The sequence below is a fragment of the Lontra canadensis genome, unplaced genomic scaffold (assembly GCF_010015895.1).
Source record: "Lontra canadensis isolate GAN:19392208 unplaced genomic scaffold, GSC_riverotter_1.0 scaffold55, whole genome shotgun sequence".
NCBI lineage: Eukaryota > Metazoa > Chordata > Mammalia > Carnivora > Mustelidae > Lontra > Lontra canadensis.
In genome coordinates this window covers 4099608-4125519 of record NW_022631049.1, presented here as the reverse complement: position 1 = coordinate 4125519, position 25912 = coordinate 4099608, and the positions used below count along the sequence as shown (strand labels likewise).

The window sequence follows — 25912 nt, the reverse complement described above, 5'->3', positions numbered from 1 at the left end:
ATAAATAAAATCTTAAAAAAAAAAAAAAGGAATAGTCTCCTTCAAACTATAAGAGATTCTTAATCTCACAAAACAAACTGAGGGTTGCTGGGGGGAGGGGGATACAGAGAGGGTGGTGGGGTTATGGACATTGCGGAGGGTATGTGCTATGGTGAGTGCTGTGAAGTGTGTAAACCTGGCAATTCACAGACCTGTACCCCTGGGGCTAATAATACATTATATGTTAATAAAAAAATAAAAAATTATTAAAAAAAAAAGAAAGAAATAGTCTCCTTTGGACACGGAAAGTAAGACAGTTGCCTGAAATTGGTGCGGCAAAAAACAATCTCCTCAAGAACAGGACTTGTGCATCAGTCACCAAGTTCAACTGCTTATATTCTTTCACGTATATCCCTCTTCAGAACTTAACATGATATTTTTAAGGGAATTCAGTCCAACAAGAGAATAAGAGTAATCAATAAGAGGACAAAGAAATGAGCGACCTGAAGAACCAAAAGAACTGCCACTTGAGGCTGGTGGTGATGACTGCTCTCAATTCCCCCACTGCCTCCCTCGGCCCTGTGACCTCACAGTGCACCCGAGTGGGCAGAGTGTGCTTGCCCACCGAATGACGTTGAGCTTGGCCACGAAACTTGCTTTAAACCCGTGGCATGTTAGTAGACGGAATATTCCAACAGTCTGGCTTGGCTTCTTGAGCTCCCAAGGGGGTGGGGGGGAATGCCCCAGGTAGTTTCCAGTCCAAGGAGAATGTGAAAACAGATGAACTCTATCCAGAGCCAAACTTTGAGAAGTAGAGCCACCCTCCCCAATCCCCAGACAAAAAACCATAGCTCCATGATTGGACCAGAAGTGTGTTTTATAATTCTTTCCCACTTTAGGTAGATTCCAGTAACACCTTTTCAACCAAACACAAACTGAAATTCAATTGTTTGTGACTTTACCACCATTCCCTGAGCCAGCCTGGGGTGGCGGCCAAGGTGTACACTGCACAGTTCTAGAAATAGGAGGACAGCTTACCCCAGAGATGCAAAAATCATGTTCAAGTGACCCTCATACCGCCATGTACAGGAAACCCAGCATGCCAACATTTTTGACTGCCTACTGATTTCCAGATACCTTATCATTTCATGTGATCCTATAACTGCCCTAGAAAGAGATAAGATTCCCATTTTTCAAAAGAAAACACATTAGCTCGGTTCAATAAGCTCCTTAAGGTCATGGTTTTAGTTTTCCATGCCGTATAATAAATTTCTACAAACCTATAAGCTTAAAACCAAATGAATTTATTATCTTGTTTCCACGAGTCAAGAATCCAGGCACAGGTACACCTGGGTGGCTCAGTCGGGGTTAAGGATCTGCCTTGGGCTCTAGTCATGATTCCAGAGTCCTGGGATCAAGTCCCCGCATTGGGCTCCTTGCTCAGCGGGGAGTCTGCTTCTCCCTCTTCTTCCACAGCTCCCCCTGCTTATGCTCTCCCCCGACAAATAAATAAAAGAATACTACATGATGTCATCTTTTTTGGTTTTATAAAGATGTTTATAACAATAAGCATTTAAGGGACTAAAGGTTCATTTTTTTCCCCTCAGAGTTTATTTTAAAAGATCACTTAAAAAAAATCAGAAAACACAATGTTATGAACACACTAAATAAAAATAGCCTAGAAAATATCTTATGCAAGAAGGTCAGGGTAACTGAATTCACTTCTGACACACACACACACACACACACACACAGTCCTCCTCAAACTACATGAACTACCTCACATATCAAAATGGTTTTCTTAGTGGGGCACCTGGGTGGCTCCGTGGTTTAAGCCTCTGCCTTCAGCTCAAGTCATGATCTCAGGGTCCTGGGATCAAGCCCCACGTTGGGCTCCCTGCTCACCAGGAAGCCTGCTTCCCCCGCCCCTGCCTGCCTCCCTGCCTATTTGTGATCTCTGTCAAATAAATAAAATCTTTTCTTAAAAATAAAATGGTTTTCTTGGAGTACCCAGATGGCTCAATCAGTTAGGCATCTGACTCTTGATTTCAGTTCAGGTCATGATCTCAGGGTTGTGAGATCAAGCCCCACATTGGACTCTACAGTCAGCACAGAGTCTGCTTGGGGATTCTTTCTCCCTCTTTCTCTGCTCCCCACCCCCTCCCAAAAACAATTAAAATGGTTTTCTTGTTCCATACAACAGTCTGAGAAGCACACTATTCCATACTAATAGAACTCAGAGAAAAGTTCAAAGCAAAATTAAAAGCAAAATAGGTAGCTAATTCGTTAAGATATAAAACTTTATAGGAAAATGTACTTTTTATAATCTAAAATATAACCAGTTATCTCTGGACTCTCTGCAGATTTATCGAGTCTGTCTGAATACCTGTTGTCCTTGATATCCAACTGCATGGAGAGGACAGAGAGCCCTGGACTTGGGATCAGAAGATCTGAGTTTCAGCTCAGTTCCGCCTCCCAATGTTGTCACTTCAACAATAGGGCAATGTTTGTCACCCCCACCCTCCCTGGCACGCTTATCCCTCAACAGCCGGCAATGACCTTGCGTTCTGTTACCTCAGGACATCCTTCATGACTTCAAAGCCAAGTAAGTCCCAAGTAACAGAACATGTACCTCCAAGAATCTTCTACATACCCTACAAGCGGTCAGAGCTTCCCACTTAAAGCTCAGCCTCTAAAGTCATAAAAAGCGGCACTCTGTGAGCAGCACACAAATAGATTTTAACTCTCAAAGGACAAGGATAAAAGGCTATTATAAATACCAATATGAAAGTGAGTAGAATAGTATTACTATTATATATGGATATAAAATAAATAGCCCAAAAGAATGAAATTTACAGAAATACCACTGAGAAATGTACGAGAGATACATTTTTTAAAACTAACAAAACTGTATGAAGAGATAGGAGAGGCCTAAATAACTAGAGATATAACATGTTCTTGATGTGAAGACTATTACAAAGATTCCTTCCAAAATAATTCCTAGGTTTAACAAAATCTCCACTTAAGGATGGGAGCCACTTAATAAAATTACTCTAATGTTCCTATGAATAATAAATGAGTAATAAACAAAAGAAAATAGAACACTTTTAAAATAGGAGGTAATTATATTGGTATGTATTAAATGCATTATAAAATTATAATAGTAAAAGTAAAAAATAAAACTATAATCATTAAAATAATGTGGTACTTATAAGAAGGAAGAACTAGGTCAGCAGAACAGAATAAAGCAGTATATATAAGAACTTAATATATCAGAGGAAAAAAAAAAAAATCAACGAACACATGAAAAGATGCTCAAAAAGATCAGTAATCCAGGAAACTCAAAACCACAAGACACAATGATATATGGAATAGAATATCTAAAATTAAAAAGGCTGACCAAAAAAACAACAAAAAAGGAAAAGCTGACAATATCAAGGATTTTTACAAGGATATAAAGCAACTGGAAGTCTCATATGTTATTACTGGGAATACAACATGGTTCAACTATTTTGGAAAACAGTTTGCTGGTTTCTTATAAAATTAAACATATGCTTATCCTACAACCAGCAATTTTACTCTTAGGTATTTCCCCAAGAGAAACAAAATACAGGTCTACAGAGAGGGATATGCATGAATGTTCACAGAAGTTTTATTCAAAATATCATAATAAGTGAAAGAGGCGATACACAGATGGTTACATACTTAACGATTCAATTATATGATATTCTAGCAAAAAGCAAAACTATAGGGAAAGAAAATAGATCAATGGCTACCAGGCCTTGAGAGGTTGGGGGGAAATTGGCTGCAATGGGCCTGCAGGAACTTTTGGGGCTGATGGTAACATTCCAGATCTTAATTATGGTGGTGGTTGAATGGGTACATGCATTTTCAAAATTCACAAAACTGTATCATAGAGGAATCTTACTATATATAAATTAAATCTCAAATTCAATGAGGAAAAAAAAGCTCCCCTATTAAAAAAAATCAATGAAAATAAATAATCTTTAATAAAACAATGTAGAGAAATGTGACTAAGATAAACATTTTATTTTTTCCTTTTTAGTTTTATTTTATTGAAGTACAATTAACATTCAATGTTAAATTAGTTTCAGGTGTATAAACTTTTTTTTTTTTTTTTTTAACCAGAAGATGGGTTTATTTGGGAATAAAAGAGAATTACAATCCAGGACAAACAAGCTGTGGTAAAACCATAGGCGACTCTGGGAAACAAAAGCTCAGGTGTACAACATATTGATTCAACAATTGTGTACATTACTCAGTGCACACCATGTAGTGTAGTCCTCGTCTGTCACCTTACAATGTTTTTACAATATTAATTAGATTCCATATGCTGTACTTTTCATCTCTGTGACTATTTATTTTAATCCCCTTTATCTATTTCACCCATCCCTCCCCACCACACTGCCTTCTGGTAACCATCAGTTTCTTCTCTTTATTTGAAGTCTGTCTTTTGGAGTATTTTTCTATCTTTGTTCATTTGCTTTATTTTTAGATTCTACATGTAAGTGAAATCACATGGTATTTAGACGCCCCAGTGGTTCTAGGCAGTTAGGTGTCTGCCTTCACTCAGGTCATGATCCCAGGGTCCTGGGATCAAGTCCCACTTCGGATTCCTTGCTCAGTAGGGAGCCTGCTTCTCCCTCTGCCTGTCACTGCTTCCTGCTTGTGCTCACACACTCTTACTCTCTGACAAATAAGTAAAACCTTAAAAAAAACAAACAAACACATGGTATTTGTCTTTTTATGTCTTAGTTCACTTAGCATTATACTTTCTAGGCCCATCCATGTTGTTGCAAATGACAAGATCTCATCCTTTTTATGGTTGAGTAATATTTCATTGTGTAACTTCTTTATCTGTTCATTTATTGAGGGACACCTAAATTGTTCCCATATCTTGGCTACTGTAAATAATGCTACAATAAGCACAGGGGTGCATATCTCTTTTTGAATTAGTATTTTTGTTCTCTCTGGATAAATGTCCAGGAGTGGAATTATTAGATCATTTGGTGTTCCTATTTTTAATGTTTTAAGGAACCTTCATATGGTTTTCCTCAGCAGCTGCACCAATTTACATTCCCACAAATAGAACATGAGGGTTCCCTTTTCTCCACATCCTCACCAATACTTTTTGTGTTTTTCATTTTAGCCATTCTGACTGGTGTGAGGTGGTATCTCATTGTGGTTTTGATTTGCAGTTCCCAAATGATGAGTGATGGTGAGCATCTTTTCATGTGTCTGTTGACCAACTGTAGATTTTCTTTGGAAAAAATGTCTATTCAGGTTCTCTGCACATTTTTCAATTGGCTTACTATTATTTTTTGGCGTTAAACTGTAGAAGTTCTTTATATAGTTTGTATACTAACCCCTTAATGGATATATCATCGCAAATACCTTCTCCCATTCAGCAAATTGACTTGTTTTGTTGAGTGTTTCCTTCATTGCACAAAAGTTTATTATTTGGGCGTAGTCCCAATAGTTTATTTTTGCTTTTGTTTCCCTTGCCTCAGGAGAGATACCTAGAAAAATGTTGCTAAGGCTGATGTCAGAGAGATTAATGCCTATGCTTTCTTCTAGGAGTTTTATGGCTTTAGGTATCACATTTAGGTCTTTAATCCATTTTGAGTTTATTTTTGTATATGGAATAAGAAAATGGTCTAGTTTCATTCTTTTACATGTAGCTATTTTCCCAGCCAAAGAGGGTAGGAAGGGTGAAAAGGTAGTTGGGAGCTAAACAGACCACGGGGACAGACCTATGGAACTGTCCCTGGGAGGGAGGGACCTGCAGGCTTGGAGAGGGGAGAGGAACAGACTATCACACCAGGTACCCCAAGTATGGGGAACTCCCCCAGGTGAGAGGAAATCCCATAACATTTGGCTTTGAAAGCCAGAGGGGGGGTAATTTTATGAGTTCTTACAATGAATAGGGCTTAACAGGTAGAACTTTCAAAATCAGCAGGCTTGGCTCTGAGAGAGCTGGGAAAGCAAAAGGAAACAGTTTCTGCCCTTAAAGAGAGTACAGTAAACAGCCCCATGGAGATACAGCATAGAAGCAGCAGTTTGAAAAATGCCTAGGGTATATGGGAGGGAAATTTGTTTACTAATCTCAGGGTATGTGCTGGAGGGACAGGGATCATTGGCAGACTTCTCCAGGAACAAAGGAGCTGGTGGGTGCCCTTTCCCTCCCCTGCACCCTACAGGTCTATTTAGCTCCCTGATCTAACTCTACTCAAGCCCCAGGTGGCTCCAGATTGGCCCATTAGCAATGCAGGGACCAAATCCTGCCCACAAAAGGCAAAGAGAACCACTGCAAACAACTGGACTAAAGGCACAAGCAGCTCAGACACTACAGTAGTGTGTGCACAACATACATAGGCGACACCCCTGAAGTCCCCATCTGGTGAACAGGAGACATTACACTGCAGGGCCTGAGAGAGCCTCTTCCTCATAAGGCCACTATTTACAAGGGCAGGAGACGTAGCTGACTTTCCTAACACATAGAAAGAGACACAGAGAGCTAGACAAAGTGAGGAGTCAGAGGAACATGTTCCAAAAGAAAGAACAGGACAAAATGACAGCACGAGACCTAAACAAAACAGGTAAGAAATTCTCTATCAGGAATGTTACTTGTTTATTTTTAAAGATTTTATTTATTTACCTGAGAGTGAGAGAGAGAGCATGAGAAGAGAGAGCATGAGAGGGTCAGAGGGAGAAGAAGTCTCCCCGTGGAGCTGAAAGCCTGACACAGGGCTCGATCCCAGGACTCCAGGATCATGATCTGGGCCAAAGGCAGACACTTAACACACTGAGCCACCCAAGCACCACACCTGATAGAGAATTTAAAGTAATGGTCATAAAGATACTGATTGTACTGGAGAAAGGACTGGAGAAAAGACTGGAGAACCTCAGTGAAACTCCTCACGAAGAAATAGAAAACATAAAAAAGAACCAATCAGAGATGAGCAACTCAATAACTGAAGGCAAAAATGCACTAGATGGAATAAATAGCACACTAAAAGAAACAGAAGAACAGATCAGCAACCTGGAGGACAGAGTAATGGAGAATAATCAAGCTGAACGGCGGGGGTGGGGAATGAAAACAGACTTAGCGAACTAAGCAACACCATCAAGCATAATGACATTTGCGTTGTAGGGGTCCCAGAAGGAGAAGAGAGGGAAGCGGGGGTGGGGGGCAGAAAATGTGTTTGAAGAAATAATAGTTGTAAACTTCCCAAATCTGGGGAAGGAAATAGAAATGCAGATCCAGGAGGCACAGAGAGCCCCCAACAAAATCAACCCAAGGAGGTCCACACCAAGACACCTAATACTTAAAATGGCAAAAAGTAGCGATAAAGAGAGAAACTGAAAAGCAGCAATAGAAAAGAAAATGGTTACATACAAGGGAAATTCCATAAGTCTGTCAAATGATCTTTTAGCAGAACCTTTGCAGGCCAGAAGAGAGTGGCATGACACACTCTGAGTGCTGAAAGAAAAAAACCTACAGCCAAGAATACTCTGTCCAGCAAGGCTATCATTCAGGGAAAAAAAGAGAAATAGTTTCCAACACAAACAAAAGTTACAGGAACTCATGACCACTAAACCAGCCCTACAAGAAATGGTACAGGGGACTCTTTGAGTGGAAAGACCATAAGCAGTAATAAGAAAAGTAGACAGCACAAGAGCAGTAAAATTAAATGTATCTATAAAAATTAGTCAAGGGGAGCACCTGGGTGGCTCAGTCGGTTAAGCATCTGCCTTCAACTCAAGTCATAATCCCAGGGTCCTGGCATCAAGACCCACACTGGGCTCCTTACTCGGTGCAAAGCTTGATTTTCCCTGTCCCCCTGCTTGTTCTCTCTCTTACTAGTGCTCTCTCTCTGATAAATAAATAGAATCTTTAAAAAGAAATCAGTCAAGGGATTCACAGAATAAAAGGATGTAAAGTACGACACCATATATCTAAAATAATCAGGGGAAGGAAGTAGGGGAGGAGTAAAGAATGAGTTCAAATTTAAGAGACCATAAACTTAATATAGAACATCTTATGCATATAGTAATCTATACCAACCTAATGGTAACCACAAATCAAAAACCAGTAAGAGATATGCAAGAGTTGTAACTAGGCATCTTTTCCCAAGAAGATAGTGATGGGTGATGGTGGGAAGAGATCCATTCAAGTTCTGGGGCTCTGGGGTCGAGATCCACAATTAAAAATAAGGTGCTCGGGGGATGCCTGGGTGGCTCAGTTGGTTAGGCCGCTGCCTTTGGCTCAGGTCATGATCCCAGGGTCCTGGGATCAAGTCCCGCATCGGGCTTCTTGCTCGGCAGGGAGCCGGCTTCTCTCGTTGCCTCTGCCTGCCTCTCTGCCTGCTTGTGTGTACTTTCTCTCTCTCTGGCAAATAAATAAAAAATCTAAAAATAATAATAATAAAAATAAAAATAAGGTGCCCGGGGCACTTGGGTGACTTAGTGGGTTAAAGCCTCTGCCTTCGGCTCAGGTCATGATCCCAAGGTCCTGGGATCAAGCCCTGCATCGGGCTCTCCACTCAGCGGGGAGCCTGCTTCCCTTCCTCTCTCTCTGCCTGTCTCTCTGCCTACTTGTGATCTCTGTCAAATGAATAAAAATCTTTAAAAAAATAAATAAAAAATAAAAATAAGGCGCTCTACACTTGAAATAATCCACTCCATCATCCACCCCATCCCCAAACACACACGGTCCTCTGGACTGCTCATGAAGTACTTTGTGTACCAAAAAGGCCAATGGTGAAATTTCTGCCAGGTCACCTACAAAATTATTTGAAAGCAAAAGCAGAAAACTAAAGAAGCTAACAATACTCTTGTACCTTGAATGCTTCTTTTAAAAAAGGCCTTACATCCTTCACACGACCAGACTCCATAGTGATATCCAGATGCGTAATCGCTGCAGACCGCACAGAAGTGAGCATCCCTCTTTGAACTTGGACTAGTAACAGGGCTGGCACCACTGCTCCCACTAACTTTCCTTTTCAGTGTCTCTCTGGGGGCAAAGAAAACTTTCATTGTAAAACAGCATTAAGAGAAAAGATGGACTCTCTAGGAAAAAAAAAAAAAAAAAGCATGAACACTGCCAAATTTACCTCTTTGCCCTCCAGGGCTCAAGATAAATAAATTCCAGGAAATCCAGTCAAGCATAGCCTTTGTTGCTGGTATCAGATCTATGAAGAGTCACACTGTTGGGAATGACGGATGTTTGAAAGTGGTTCCACAAGTCTATGTCCATCCATGCAGCGTGGATGAGACTAGTAACCACAGACAGCTAGTGGTAGCCACCAGGTTGCACATCTCTGAGCGGAGTAAGTGACCAGGACAAGTCATACCCGCAGGTCTGAACCATGAGCAGGATGTACAGGAGCCTCCCGTAGTTGCTAGAATTCATCAACACTGCACAGATGGGCTTAAATGTACCTAACCATTTTCAAGTCTCGGTCATTCCCAAGTGTTGCTAAATAGCCCTTCAGAGTTCCCATTTAAATGGGGCAACAAAATCTTTCATTCTGCAATGTAAGATGAAGGTCTAGAATAAAAATAATTTTATGAGGAGTAACAAATGGACTCAAGTTTTATTGAAGTGAATACTATACTCTGGTTTAGAGAAATAGAGAAAGAGTAGGGAAGAGTAGGGAAGAGTAGGGAAGGGCAGGGAAGGGAAGAGAAAAGAGAAAGGAGAAGAGAGAGGATAAAAGTGGACACATGCCTGTCCTTAGGTTTTAACAGAAGCAGGTGCTCAGTGCTGGGGAGAAGAGCAATGGCTCCCATAGAGGAGAGGAGAACCCAGCAAGGCAGCACTGGCAGACACCAAAAACCCACATGGTCAGTTCCTAATTTTGCCAGACCACGTTTCTTTGGGAAAGGAAATGTTAGAGGTATGATTGATTTATAAATGAACATAATTATACCATGGGTTAATTTATCCTAGTATTAGCAGAACTCTGATTAGAGTTCATGCCCAGAAACAAATGATCTTCCCTTTTAGGCTGGGTGAAAAGCAGTAATTTAAAAAAGGTATATATAATGTTTATATTCTCTTTTACCAATAACGTTTTTAAAAAAGAAAAAATACTGTGTAATATGGCTTTCTCAAAGTGTTACAACAGCATTTGAAAGTAACAAATTTCAACATCCAATATGCATTGACTTAATACTTCAGTCATTTTAGAAATTTATCTACTTCTCATCTTTCTCTCTACCCAACCTCTTCCCACCATAGCTGTAATTATCATTAAACACATTATAAATTGAATGGAAATAACCATCATGTTACCTTGCTTTTAAAGGTACAAATACCGTTTTGAACTTAACGAAATTTCAACTAAAGTCTGCAATTAGTTTCCCATCAATCTTTAGCAAACGTTATTTTAGTTCACTGCTAAAAAGCTTATGCCAATTACTGTCTGTCTTTCCAGGCTTCATGTGTCCAGTATATTTCATTTAAGTAACCACCACTACCAACTACCACCATTGCTTTTATCCTGGACACAATGTGCCATGAATGCTAAATTGTGATTTCACCACAAAAAGGACCTAACTTGAAAGTAAACATTTCTTTTTCAAACCCATGTCACTTTATCAAGAGAAAAGGGATTTAAGTTCAATCTTTAATGTCTAGTCATGATAGTGAATTCTCCCTACAACCCAGATCTACAAGCTTACTTTTTAACGAGGAATAGAATATCAGAATAGATATTCTAGAATTCGGAATATCCTATGTGTTAGGTGCTCTAAGTAATCTATGTGATGAATAAAGACTTTGAATAATGCATAGCTTTCTTCGAACTCATAAAGGGATTTGAATAATGCCCCTGACGTACAATTCAGAATGAAGACTGAATTTACCTGTTTACAGGTAAGGTGGGTTCTAGTGATCTTGCTTCACACCAAGGACTCTTTTGAGGTTCTGCATACAGAAGTGACGACTGGCAATGGATCGCTAAGGGAGAGAGGTGTCCAGGAGTTGGCCACAGCACATTCGGGCTTGTGGTCTGTCGGCCGGGTCCACCTTCTGAGTTACCGGCACTGCTGGGAATGCTGTAATTCATCACAGCAGGGCTATAGAACGTCATGGTGGAATATTCATGGCGGCTCTCACCATAGGAGGAAGGTATATATATGGGGCCGTGCTCCAGGGGTAGGACAGATTGACTGCAGTTGTAGGAAGCTGGAGAGTTAAGGCTAGATGGTGAGTTTTTGATATCCATGTCTTGAATAGGTAACAGCTGAGGAAACTCTTTGTGAGGAGAGGCACAAAGGGACATTGTACTGTCTCAAAGACTCATGAGCAGGTATGCTGGCTGTAGAGAAAAACAAAAAAGACATTTCTAAGTTAGAGCTACAGGCCTAACTATTCAAAAGGTCCAAATATATTTATTACTTACACACACACACAGCTTAGAAACACATCCTGAAAAGACAGACTCAAAAGCATTAACCTCAGGGATTGTGAACGGGAGGCATGAAACTCTCATCGGCTACTTTATTCACTTCTTTATTGCTTTTGTTGTTGTTAGCTACAAGAACTTTTTTTAACCACAAGAATTTATTATACTTTTAAAAATTAAAAAATTCAGGATGATATTAAAAGGGATTTCTCCCCCCTTCTGGAACTAGAGAAGTTTATTTTAAAGTTCTTACGGAAAAATAAACAAGAATAACCAAGAAAACATTGAAAGAGCAGGTCGGTGAGCAGAGACAACATTAACAGATATCCAAATACACAAGTCACCAGTAATAAAACACAAGGAACAGATAGGTCAACGTTTCCACGTCCTTTATCAATTTATTGCTTCTCAGCCTTCAATGCACCCTTTAATATGAAACCTATATTAAGCGCTGGAATTGTTTTACCTGGTTAAAGTGAGCGCAATACTAAGCGTTCTCAGTAGAGGGCGCTGCAGGGACACCAAAAGGAGGAAAAGGCAGCTGTAATTTCTGGCGCCCACAGAGGTGCCCAGTGCGGGGGCTGAGAACAGCCAGTGGAGTCTGGCCGCCCCACGGGTCCAAAACGAGGTCTCTCTGCAACCTTGCAGCATCGATGTGGGGATAAACTTACATAGACACCTGTCAGGACTGTGGCTCCAAGAGTCACAAAGAAGTTGTTCCTTGTACAAATCTCCTCACCTCGTGCTACCTGCACACTGTGAACGCCTTTTGTCCCCTGCCTCCCCCTCCTGCAGGCACCTGGACTCCCAAGGCACAACCACGCCGCCAGTTGCTGATTGCCTGGTCTCCCGTTGCACCCCGGAGGCTATCCTGTTGCCTGCCCGACAACCCTTGACCAGCTCTGGCCTGGCTAAACTAGCAAAATCTCTGCTAGTTAGTGGCCCATCCACCTTTCCCAAAGATGTCTGAACCCTGTCCAAGTTTGTCCTTCCTTGGGTGCTCTCCCTCAGCCCTAGGGTGCCATTTATAGTTTACTTATATATTATACTTAATTTCTTATAAAAATCTTAAAAAAAAACCACTATATTTCTTTGGCGGGGTGGGAGGAGGAGAAAGCATGAACAGGGGGAGGGAGAGAAGCAGGCTCCCCACTGAGCAGGGAGCCCTACATGGGACTTGATCCCAGAACTCTGGGATCATAAGCTAAGCCGAAGGCAGATGCTTAAATGACTGAGCCACCCAGGTGCCTTATAGCTATTCTTTACATTAAAACTCCCTTGTTGAACCGACTGCAGTTTCTATCTCCTGATTGGACCAGATGGCTACCTAACAGAATAGAAAATCCCAAAATAGAAAATTCAAGAACTCTAAAGTTTTTGAAAAAACTCAAATCATGGAGAAAACACTGGACAGTAGAACAGCCACTGGGAAAAGAACCTATGCCAGAATAAACTCCAAAGGGTTCAGAGATCCAAATGTTAAGAGAAAAAATGGAAGAAGGAGAGGGAGGGAAGGGGGCATGTGAGGGAATGAGAGGGGACTGCACAAGTCCTAGAAGCAAGCACAGATAAACTTTATATCTTGCATGTGGGGGGGGAAACCTAACTAATGCTTAAAATCCCCATCTATCCAATTAATAGATGACCAATAAATTCAGAACAGAAAAGGAAATCTTTGCACATCATAAAAACACCATAAGCAAAGTCAAAAAAAGACAAATGACAAATTGGGGGGGAAAATACTCTCAACTTCTATGAGAAACAAGGAGCTAATTGTCCCAGTATTTAGAACTCTTAAAGTGAAAAAAGATTTTAACAAATTCTTTAGATAGGGACACCTGGGTGGCTCAGTTGGTTAGGTGTCTGCCTTTGGCTCAGGTCATGATCCTAGGGTCCTGGGATCAAGTCCCGCATCAGGCTCCTTGCTCAGTGGGCAGTCTGCTTCTCCTTCTCTCTGCTGCTCCCCCAGTTTATGTGTTCTGACAAATGAATAAAGAAAAAAAATTATTTTTCATGACATTGACTTTTTTTTTTTAAGGTTTTATTTTTTGACAGAAAGAGATCACAAGTAGGCAGAGATAGAGATGAAGGGAAGCAGGCTCCCCAGTGAGCAGAGAGCCCAATGCGGGGCTTGATCCCAGGACGCCAGGATCACGACCTGAGCTGAAAGCAGAGGCTTTAACCCACTGAGCCACCCAGGCGCCCGACATTTTTTTTTTTTTATTAACATACAATGTATTGCTTCAGGGGTACAGGTCTGTGATTCATCAGTCTTACACAATTCACAGCACTCACCATAGCACATACCCTCCCCAATGTCCATAATCCAGTCACCCCACCCTTCCCACCCCCCTCCCCTCCAGCAACCTTCAGTTTGTTTCCTGAAATTAAGAGTCTCTTATGGTTTGTCTCCTTCTCTGGTTTCATCTTGTTTCATTCCCTCCCCTCTTCCCCCATGATCCTCTGTCTTGTTTCTCAAATTCTTCATATCAGTGAGATCATATGATAATTGTCTTTCTCTGACTTATTTCGCTTAACCTAATACCCTCTAGGTTCCATCCATGTCATTGTAAATGGCAAGATTTCATGGGTTTTTGATGGCTGCATAATATTCCGTCGTGTGTGTGTATACACACACCACATCTTCTTTATCCATTCATCTGTTGATGGACATCTAGGCTCTTTCCATAGTTTGGCTCTTGTGGACATTAATTCTTTAAATAGGCAAAAGACATAGAACACAGAAAAAGACAAAACAACCCTTAAAACACAAAAATGATTAACCTCACTCACAGAATTTAAAACTATACCAAATTAGCATTTTCTTGTTTGGCAAAAATTCAAATGTTTAACAAGAGACTTTCCTGGGGCGCCTCGGTGGCTCAGTGGGTTAAAGCCTCTGCCTTCGGCTCAGGTCATGACCAGGGTCCTGGGATCAAGCCCCACATCGGGCTTTCTGCTCCACAGGGAGCCTGCTTCCTCCTCTCTCTCTGCCTGCCTCTCTGCCTACTTGTGATCTGTCAAATAAATAAATAAAATTTAAAAAAAAAAAGAGAGAGAGAGAGAGAGAGAGAGAGAGACTTTCCTGGCGAGGCTGTGGAAAAACAGAGACTCTCTCTGAAACTGTTGGTAGGAGTGCAAAATGACACAGCCTTCACGGGTGTCTGGCATTATATACAGATTTTACAGGTGTTACCTTTGGACTGAGTCCATAGTGATATTCTAAAAAGAAAAGAAGAGAAAGAAAAAGAAAACAAACCATTGGCTCCCATTGCAAATGATTGTTACATCAGTTTCTCACTCAGAATTAGCAATTAAGGGAAAAGAATTAAGTCTGTACCCTGCATTTTTGAGAGGTTCTGTAGTTTATGCCATGGTTGAGGGCAAACTCTTCTTTACAAAGTATGCCACCCAATAAATAGTTTAGACAAAAAATACTTGGATGGATAAACTGGATAGTTACAACAAGTAAAAATGTTAACAATTACTGAATCTAGATGGTGGACATATGGACATTCATTATACCAGTCTTTCAACTCTTCTGTAAGTTTAAAATTTTTTGTAAAAACCTTTGGAGGAAAGACACAAAATAACACAAGAAATTATAAATAGAAACCTTTAAAAAAAAGTTAGAATAATATAATCTAGAAAATATAATCTGGAAAAAGGAAGAATGACCATTAATAACTAGACTGGTTGAGAAAGGTCCTTAAGTAAAGAAGCTGGTCTTGAGAAGTTCTCCATGTTTGAGATTTTTAGCTCTGCTGTCATCTACTTCCACATGTTGGTAACTGGGCTCTCTAATCCTGATTACTTTCTCCTGACATTTTCATTTGAGCGCTCATTTTAATTTGTCCTCCAAGCAGTATACCTATGGTGATTTTAAACTATGTCCACAAATTCTTCAACATTCTTCCCTTCAAAAGGTGGAGTCTAATCTCCCCTTGAGAGTGCGCTAAATTTAGGACTCATTTTGAATGAATAAATTAGGGTATGTGGCTTCCATGATGAGGTCATAGAAGGCACTGCAGCCCTTTCCTGGCTTGCTCCCTTGGGTCACTCACTCCTTAGCTGCTGTACTGTGAGGACACACGCAGCCTTATAGAGGCCTCCTGCCAATAGCCAGCAAGGAACTCCAGCCAACAGCTCTATGAGTGAGGTATTTTGGAAACAGATCTTCCAGTCCGTCAAGCCTTCAGATGACTGCAACCTCATGAGAGGAGCAAAGCCAGAACCTTCTGGCTAAGCTACTCCTGGATTCCTGACCCTCAAAAAATGTGCATGAGATATTATGTTTGTTATTTAAGCTGCTCAATTCTACGATGATTTGCTACACAGCAGTAGAGAATACAAATCCAAGGTAAAAATCATTTTCCTACCCCAAACCAATCCTAATTTCCTATTTGTTGATGACAAAGTGCAACACACTTCACTTTGACTTCTCCACTGCATCCAATTACCTGTAATCACTAGGGCACACTTTTTTTTCCTCCACAGTGCATGTTCCTCGTGGTCTGTCTTTTGCCATCATCTAAGCAAGCTCTCATTACTTCTTGTCTGTGCATCTGCAATAGGCCCTCACCATGCCTGGTCTCTTGTGAGCTCTTTTTCCAGGTCCACAGAGCTGCCAGAATAACATTCTTCTTCTCTTATTTAAGATTTACTCATCTGAGAGAGCGCGCGCACGTGCATGGCACACTTGGGGAGGGGGGTGGGGGGGTGCAGAGGAAGAGAGAAGCCCAAGCAGACCTACACTGAGCATGGAGTTGGAGGCAGAGCCCAACAGAGGGCTTGGTCCCAAGACCCCAAGATCATGACCTAAACTGAAACCAAGAGACAGAAGCTTAAATATCTACACTACCCAGGTGCCCCCAGACTAACATTCTGAAAACCAGCTCTGATCACTCCTCTGTCCCCCCAGCCTGTGAAATAAGTCACACCCTTCTAACATCCAACACATTGCACTCTGCTGCCCCAACCCATCATCCCACTCTAATTGGCTATTTTCCTACAGAAGATTGGTCATGTCTATAAGGAATATGCAAAGTGCATCGTAAAGTGGTTGGCGTTCTATGCCTTAGCACCCTTCTTAGCACCTCTATAATTATTTACAAACTTCATCCTCCTTATTAGAATAGAACTCCATTGACTCATTCTTGTACATGGTAGAGGTAGAACTAGATCTTAAGCTCCTTGAAGGCACACAGTATTTTTATTCACCTTCTACTACCACTCAGTAATTATTTGCTATAATGAAAGAGTATGAAGGAATGTGTTTATAAGATTTCACCCAGTCAAGGGTGTTAGTCAAAAATAGGAGCACCAACATCACTTGGCATCAGGGAAATACAAATCAAAACCACAATGAGATGTCCCCTCACACCAGTCAGAATGGCTAAAATTAACAAGTCAAGAAATGACAGGTGTTAGCAAAGATGTGGAGAAAGGGAAACCCTCCTACACTATTGGTGGGAATGCAAGCTGGTGCAGCCACTCTGGAAAACAGCATGGAGGTTTCTCCAAAAGTTGAAATTAGAGCTACCCTACGACCCAGCAATCACACTATTGGTTATTTACCCCAAAGATACAAATGTAGTGATCTGAAGGGGTAGGTGTACCTCAGTGTTTATAGCAGCAATGTCCACAATAGCCAAACTATGGAAAGAACCTAGATGTCCATCAACAGATGAATGGATAAAGAAGATGTGGTATGTATATATACATATATATACAGATATATGTATATATATACAATGGAATACTATGCAGCCATCAAAAGAAAATAAATCTTGCCATTTGCAATGATGTGGATGGAACTAGAGGGTATTATGCTGAATGAAATAAGTCAATCAGAGAAAGACAATTATATGATCTCTCTGATATGAGGAATTTGAGAGGCAGGGCAAGGGGTCATGGTGGGTAGGGAGGGAAAAAATGAAAACAAGATGGGATGGGGAGAGAAACAAACCATAAGAGACACTTAATCTCAGGAAACAAACTGAGGGTTGCTGGGGGGCTGGGGGGTAGGAATAGGGTGGAACACTGGGGAGGGTTCGTGCTATGGAGAGTTATGGACACTGGGGAGGGTTTGTGCTATGGAGAGTGCTATGAAGTGTGTAAGACTGATTATTCATAGACCTGTAACCTTGAAGCAAATAATACACTGTATGTTAATTTAAAAAGGGCAGGTGGGAGCACCTTCAGTAGGTATGGTACCATGTAGAGAAAGGAGATCTAAAGGAGTCCCAAGACATGCAGTCTGTCTGTGTCTGTGTGTGTCTCTCTCTCTCTCTCTCTCTCTCTCTATATATATATATATATATATATATATATACACATATAATGTTAACTATTATCAAAAGTAGCCATGTCCAAAAAAATTTAAGTCATGATAAATTACACAAACTAACAATGTTAACCATTTCTAAATGGATGATTCAGTAGTGTTACATACATTCATGCCATTGTGCAGCTCATCTCCAGAACTCTTTCCATCTTGCAAAGCTAAGATTCCTTACCTGTTAAACAACAGCTCCCCAACCTACCCCCTCCTCCAGCCCTTGGCAACCACCATTCGAATTTGTCTCTTATGGCGCTGACCCTTCACCGCAGAGAAGTGGAATCATGCGTCTGTCCTTCTGTGTTTGTCTTATTTCACTTACCACAGTGTCCTCAAGGTTCATCCATATTGTCTCATGTGTCAGAATTTCCTTCCTTTTTAAGGCTGAATATTTCATTGTTTTCATGCACCACATTTTGTTAATCAAGAAAGGGTTTTAAATAGAAATGCCTGAAAACATTTACAGATTCATCAAATGACCTGGGTTGGAGTGAGTGGTTGACTACAGAAGAAACACAGGTGTTGGTAATTAGGTCACTGGTGATCTTGAGACGGCACCTTTGGGCCAGTCAGCATTGTGACGGGGCCTCCATCCTTCCATCGGTCCTGAAAATACCTCTCCTGTTCCACTCCGCCTCCACATAGGCTGTTCGCTGTGGTTAGGTTTTTGATATTGTACTTTGGGGACTGCATTTTAGTGCATCATTTTTGCTATACGATCTGAGCATATCTTATGTGGCCAGATATTTAATCAAAAGACATTTTCAAGTATGGTAACAACACAACTGAAACAGTACACACTGTAACAATTCAGAGGAAGATACTCAAGGTAACATGCTTAATGAACTGTATCTATGTATAGCAAAATGTAACCTGGAGGTAATACATTTTGTATTTCTTGAACTTAAAAAAAAAAAAAAGTACAAGAAAACAAGATGGCCTACCCAGTTTAATAAATAGAAGTATATCCAGAAGTGTGGTCACTGTGAGGAGTATACACATTACATTCAGGAAATTACAAAGCAGGAGAGCAGTGAACTGAAGAGTAACCATTTGAACAAGACTTCAGGTTAATATTCAATAATAAAATCAGTTGAAGGATTTAAACAAAAAATTCCCTGAACATTTTGGTCAAGTTTTTACTGAATTTCATGTTGTGTCAACTTTACATTGCCCCAGAGAAACATACGTAGCATTTTAACATAAGTAATTCAGCAAATCAGCACACCAATCTATCAAGAAAGCCACTGCTATCTTTGACTTTCAGTAGGCCCCTTAAAAACAGAAAGTTTCTTCTGATATACAGTGACGAATAGCAGCACGGAAATTCATGAACTTGAAATAACACTTCCTATTATCCAGGTAGAAAGTAAACACACAATTTAAAATGAAGAGGACATCTCTCTCAGGAGCGGAGAATCAATCCCATTACTCATTTTCACCTGTAACTGAAATGTGCATTCTCAGCTCAGAAATGCTGAAATGACCTGTGTCCGACACACACCACCAAATGGCAAATCCAGGATTCGTCCAGGCAATCAATCAGGTGCCACAGTGACTTTCCTTAGAAAAATCGATTTCACATACATACCCCAATCAATTTCTCTAGAATTTCCACACAGCCCTAGCACAGTGATAATTCAGGAGCGAGAACTGGTGGCTGGATAGTTAATCAAAAGCCTGTGTTCCCTTTTGGTTGAGGATCTTTCAGACATATCCAGATTCAGGTGGCAACAATTTGTCAGTGGAATGTTGGATCATTAGTAACTTGGTAGCCAATGCAAAGGGTTTTTTCTTTTGAAGCAAAGATACAACAAGGGGTGAGGAACTTAAATCATGGCAGGAGACCCTGTAGATAAGCAAGTAGCGAAAGTCTTCACCTGGGGTCTAAGAAAGTGACTAAGCAACCTGGGCTGGTTATGTGAGTAGTCTGATCTAAACCAGGGAGATATTTCTTCAACACTGCAGGACAAGATTTTCCCAACACAGTCCTTTGAATAAGCAAGCACTAATTCAGTGAGCACAATATCTGGAGTCAGAGGGAAAAATAGTCTCTAACCAGATTAATTATTGGGCCTGGCAGGCATGGAACTTCACCTGGTCAACAAAAGAACACGTACCCAGACATCCTGATTCTAAGAATTAAACATTTTTTTGCATGGCAATTTTCCTTAACCAGTCATCATAGCCTAAGATAGTTGGCCCTTATCTTTCATGATCAACAGCCCTTGTCCTCTGTCCAAAGACTTCTCTAGCCCACTCCTCCAGCACGAGCATGCGCACATACACATACAGACACATACGCTGGTGGTGAGCCCTTGTGGGTCACGTCGGTGTTCAGCAGGAAAGCTTTCTGTACACGTGGGATTATATATACATCATATTCTATCATACTGGGAAGACATTCTGGAAATTAAAAATAAGTTTTTAAAATCCCAAATATGAACAGCAATTCTTTGGGAGAAGAAAAAGGCAGGCCCTAGAAATGCTAGAAAGACACTCCAGGAAGAGCAGAAGGAGTTTATCAAAGTACCAGTCAAATCTGGTTAAACAAGACGAAGGCGGTCACCACCAGGCCTATTACATATATTCTCTGTCCAGTGGACAGAGCAGTACACAGGGTCCTAGTCCCCACTCTGCCTGAAAGCCAGGAGATCCCACACAAATCACGTCAACTCCCCGAGCTTCCACGGCTTCTTCAGTAGAAATGGGGACCTAATATGGGCTGCATGTTCTCACAGCATTTGGAGAATAAAGTGAAAGGATGTGCGTGAAAGCATCTGAGAGGTTATTATGACTCATCCAGAAAGATGAAGTCCGTCCATTAGCAGGTCACTAGATACACCTGCAGTGCTGGGCAGACCTTCTAGAAGTTAAAATGCCCTCATGACCACCCTGAAGATTACTGCCTCCTCACTGTACTTGTGCTTGACAGTTCATGACACTGGTCCAAACAGCTGGGCACTGGGAGCCTATCTGAACCTTATGGAGCCCAGAATGCCCCATTCTCCTTGTGCTGTGCCCTCGAATGTGTCCATCACATCTCCCCAAGCATTCAAACACCCCCCATTTATATGCCCCACAGAAGTCATAAATGCACACTCACCATGCAGAACACGAGAAATTTCATAGAAAAGAAAAAAAATCTTTAAGCGTCAAACATCCTTGATGTGTGTCAATGGCAGTCTACCGATCGCCGACCTTAAATTTTCTACAGCCAAACACAGCTCGTGATCAACTTAATTTTCATTAGAAAGAAAAAAAGATGCTCCAAAAATCACCACAGAACTGATCATTAATAACTGACTCACATGGATAAGTATCTTCCAACGTGAGAAAAACCTAATTTCCCTTGAAGCCCACTGGACCTTATTGAGCTGGACAGGAAATAGAACTTTGCAGCTGGACGGGAAAGAGGCCAGAGCCTCAGCCACAGAACCAACACACACTAAGGTGGTGCTGGAGAGAGAGCCCATGGGTCTGCTCTCTTCAGCAAGTCTCCATCCCTTCCCAATTCCAACCGCTCTTAGGAAATGGAACCATTTTCACATATCCATTTGGGCCAGGGTTGGGAGCGTTGTGCATGAAGAGGTTCAGGAAAACTTGACTAATGCGTTAGTTAAGCTGAATGCACTCTTCTCTTCCGGTCCCAGGTTTGACAGGTGAACATGAACACTTACCCACAAAAACACTGCTGTGAGGAAATCTCTATAAATCCAGTAATTTGTCCTTCCACGGACCCTCACTCTCCTGTCCGGTCAAGAGCACCTGTACAGATTCCCTGCTAAAAACCCTTAATGATGAAGAGCTGTAAAGGCTCCAGCTAGGAATGCCGACCCCCCAGTTTGCCGGAACTTCCTCAGCACCTCACTCTGCCTCTCCTAGCACCTGCCTGCCACTGGAGTTCTCAGAAAAGTAAGCTGCGTTTATCAAATACAGGCCCTTGTTTTCAAAGCACAATGGAGAAAGGAAAAGGACATTATCTGACGGACATTCATTAGGAGTGCTTAGCAGTAAGAGGCTCCCAACTGTCCACTGAATTGAATAATGTATTAAGCAGTAAAAAATATTAGTTTGCAAAAGATTTTGCATCTACGTCCTGCAAGACAATCTAGATTTCAAAGCATGAGCACAGAAATGAAAAAACTCTGATGTCAATAGATAATCGCACACAGACCTCAACTCTTGAGTATTTTAACTTAAGTCACCATCACTCTATATCGGATTTTCAATGTCTCCAGATTGCCATTTTCAATCACTCTTCTGCTCCTCACTATTCAATGATATGTAATTTCAGGTAACTTTCTTAATCTCCAGTATAATCAAAGTATTTTGTAAATGCCCAGAGTATAAAAAATGCAATACATTCTATTAATGTTACATAAGTAACCAATGTTTTTTATTTATTTTTAAGATTTTATTTATGTATTTGACAGACCGAGATGGCAGAGGGGCAGGCAGAGAGGGGGTGGGAAGCAGGCTCCCTGCTGAGCAGAGAGCCCGATGTGGCTCATGATCCATGATCCCAGGACCCTGAGATGACCTGAGCCAAAGGCAGAGGCATAACCCACTGAGCCACACAGGCATCCCAACCAATGTTTTTTTTTAAATAACCCTATGTTCAGTTTGGGATAATTAACATTACAGACCATAACCAAAGGCTTATCCCACAGTGGAGTCTGAATGTGCTGAGTGAAATCTATTAGCACACTGGGAATTTAACACTTAGTCCCATTTGCAAAATAGCTTCTCTTTGCCTCAATGTATTCCAAAGCATATAGGATTAAAACAAAAATACCACAACCTGACTCATCCCAACAGAAAGGGGGGGTGGGAGTGGAGGACTTTTCTTGTGAAAAGTAAAGGAAGATAATTATTTCTAGGTAAAAACACACTGAAGAGTAGAACGGTAAAATCAGCAAACAGATCAATGATTTCCAGGGGTTGGGTGGGTGGAGAGGGTTGACTACAAAAGCACAAAGAGGACTTTGGGGACTGAGGACACGGTTCTAGGTCTTGCATGTATAAGTGATTATATAAATGTTGTGACGGTCAGAATTCATCAAGGGTACTTCTAAAGAAGCTAGGTTTTACCGTATGTAAATTATATAGCCAGGAGCCTACCTTTTTAAAAAGTCTAAATCCATGTGCTTGGCATTGAATTAAGATTACACTGAAGTATACAGTTCTCAAGTGTTCTATCTGTAATTACTAAGAAACGTACCAGCAAACAAGTCAAGCTCAGCCTTCAGTATTTTATATAATTATTACATATTTGTAAGTATTATATAAAATGCCTCAAAACATGAACTAAAATTATCACAAGATATAGTTTACATCATTACCTGAATATGTATTTACAGAAAACTGCAGTGTTTACCTCTTACAAATGGACATATTAATATCTACTAAATGTTAATTATATTTTTAAGGGTTAATTTACCACTAAACTTTACCTCTTTCATATTATTTATAAATTGAGGAATATAAAAGGCCATTAGACTAATTTGAGTCCCTCAGAACCACTATGAAATGTATTCCAAATGTGTTTTTAATTGATTTCTGGGGCTCCTGGGTTGCTCAGTCATTAAGCGTCTGCCTTTGGTTCAGGTCATGGTCCCAGGGTCCTGGGATCAAGCCCCCACTCAGGAGGAAGCCTGCTTCTCCCTCTCCCACTCCTCCTGCTTGTGTTCCCTCTCTCACAGTCTCTCTCTCAAATAAATAAAATCTTTTAAAAAATTGACTTCAGAGACTTTCAAGCCTCAAGTGTTACAGGAGACTGGCTGCTTTTGAAAACATAAGAATGTTTCAGTAATACAGCTGGAAAAAAAAAAAAAGATTGGATGTAAAATGGATCTTAAGATTATAGTTTAACACCTATCGATGAACAGACCCTTACATTTTCCCTCTTCCTGGATATATGCAGAAATAGATTTCTCTGCAGAAAAAATAAGTCAAAGTGTTATAGTCACAGCACATTTCTATTTACAATACTCACAGCACAAACCTTTCTTTTCACATGCTCACTTAAGTAACAAACATCTTTCCCCACAAAGGACAATATCCACTGTGAGTTCAGAAACCTAAAAGTAAAAATCCCAATGGAATGTCCATGTAAACACTAAAAATCTAACAAAATAAGACAAAATCTTTTCTCCAAAGTGTTGCATGCCACACCAAAATACAACGTTGTTTTATAAACCAGTAAAATTGAGTCAACCCGGTTTTCTTAAATTTAAAAAAAAAAAAAAATCCACTCGAACCCAAAGTTTTATTTTTTCCAAAAATAATATTCCCTTCACTTAAGTTTATGCTTCCAATTTGAATTAGGCACGAATGGCAACGTAAAGGGGTAGGAGAGCAGCAGCTGGGTTCCTCATCAGCAAATAAAACGACTAGATCTTAATCTAGCTCCGTTTGCCCAAGATAGAAACAACTCTGTTTTTGTTATCACTGAGGAATGCCAGTTAGTGCATTCAAAACACTGGTCACCTGCTTGACCCACGCACACCTTCCCAGCCCCGCACAACTCAAGCATGAAGTCCTTGCTCAACTTTCCCACTGTCACCATCTCATCCTCTGTCGGGAAATCCACTGAAAAACATCCAGGTTGGTGTTTTTTGTTTTTTGTTTTTTGTTTTTTTTTTCCCTTTCAAAAGGACACGCATCAGTCCGGAGTGTACAGGCACAAACTGACTGACTAAATTAACCTGCCAGCGTCTGGAATGAAAATACTTAGAGCATGACATTTCTGTTTCCTGTGGTTTCCAAGAAAAGTGGTTGGGGGGGGGGGGCAGGGATCTTTTATTGTTCTCAATATGACTGGTTTCCCACCCCAGGATTTCACACAGAAAAGCAGACAAACCCCATCTTGGGCCGAGGGGCACTCACCTAGCAGGTGAACACCAGCCCGGCGGTCTCTAAAACGCCGACACGTGCTCCTCCCGGAGGGGTTGGTCCTGGCCCCGGGCTGGCGGCCACCCGGTGCGGAGAGCGAGCCCACCTCGCGCAGCCCTCGAAGGCCAGCCTTCACCGCAGCGCGGGAAGCCCGTCGCAGCCCGCGGTGGTCCCTCCCCGGCCCGGCTCTCCCGCCGCCTCCTCTCCACCCGCTGCAAGTTTCCACGGGCGGTTTTCGCAGCTTCGGCGCTGCCGGCTGCCGAGCCGCAGGGGCGCGAACTGGGATTCAACAGGTCTCGGAGCCAGAGACGCTGCAAAGATCACAGACGACTTAACGAGGAGCCTCCCCTTCCTTTTAAAGACCCGGGGCTGGCTGGCGGGGGGAGGAGGGCAGGCGTCCAAGGGCCCACGTGACCACCAAGCCCGCTGCACGGAAATCTCGGGAGGACGCGCACTCCCCTGCCTCGCCAGCCACACTCACCTGCGCGAAGGGGGAAGCCCCCGGGAAGGGGCGCTCCGCAGGCACCCTCAGGGGGAGCCCTTCCAGCCGTCCGCAATGTAGGAGGTGTGGGGCGGGGCCTGAGAATGTGCATTTCAAACCAGGGTCGGGGTGAAGCTGAAATTGATGTTGTCCGACTGGGGGCATCACGTCTCTGGACGCTGACCCACGCTGACAGGGGCTGGATGCTTCGGTGTCACTGAAGTACAGAAATCTAAGACTCCAGTGGTGAAACTAGAGAGGTTTTGGATTTTCCCAGTCCCGGGTAGCAAGCGCAGGTTCGTGGCACTGGCGGGGGGGCGGGTGGGGGGCAAGCCACGCGGCCGAGGCGGGAGATGGTGGCTGCGGGCTCTCCGCGGCTGGCTGGGAAGGCCTTTCTCGTGAGAGCAAAGATCCTAGGAACCTCCTCAAACTCGCCTACTGCAAAGCAACACCTGGGGGTGGGGGTGGGGGTCTGCCTCCGTGGCGGCTGCGCCCCTCTTCCCTCCGCAGCGCCTCCGTCGAGCTCTCCGCAGGCGATCGTCCCCTGGTGGCAGCTCCAGTTCCCCAGTCTGCGGGGTCCCCAAGTTATCCTCGCCCACCCTGCAGCGGCCCACAGTGAGGAGTACCAACCTCAGGATAGTCATTACTGAAGCACTCGGCTTGAGGGCAGCCACTAGGGGCAAAAATCCGAAGGCAAGTTGCAGATGTCCCATAGGCCATTCTGGGACCCCAGTGCCACATCTGTGTCTAAGTAATCACCACACTATCCATACACACGGC

At 42.0% G+C, this 25912-nt stretch overlaps 1 protein-coding gene across 2 annotated transcripts in view; it reads right to left on the bottom strand.

Moving 5' to 3' along the window:
• ESR2 (estrogen receptor 2) overlaps nucleotides 1-24740 on the bottom strand; it is a 68535-nt gene extending 43795 nt beyond the window's left edge. For both annotated transcript variants that reach the window (XM_032875227.1, XM_032875226.1), the window contains exons 1-3: nucleotides 24646-24740; nucleotides 10873-11327; nucleotides 8844-9016 (exon numbers count right to left, since the gene is read on the bottom strand). In XM_032875227.1, coding sequence (XP_032731118.1) covers nucleotides 8844-9016; nucleotides 10873-11291 — 592 coding nt within the window. In that variant the 5' untranslated portion in view covers nucleotides 11292-11327; nucleotides 24646-24740. The remainder of the gene's footprint in view (nucleotides 1-8843; nucleotides 9017-10872; nucleotides 11328-24645) is intronic.
• Nucleotides 24741-25912: the final 1172 nt, after the last annotated feature.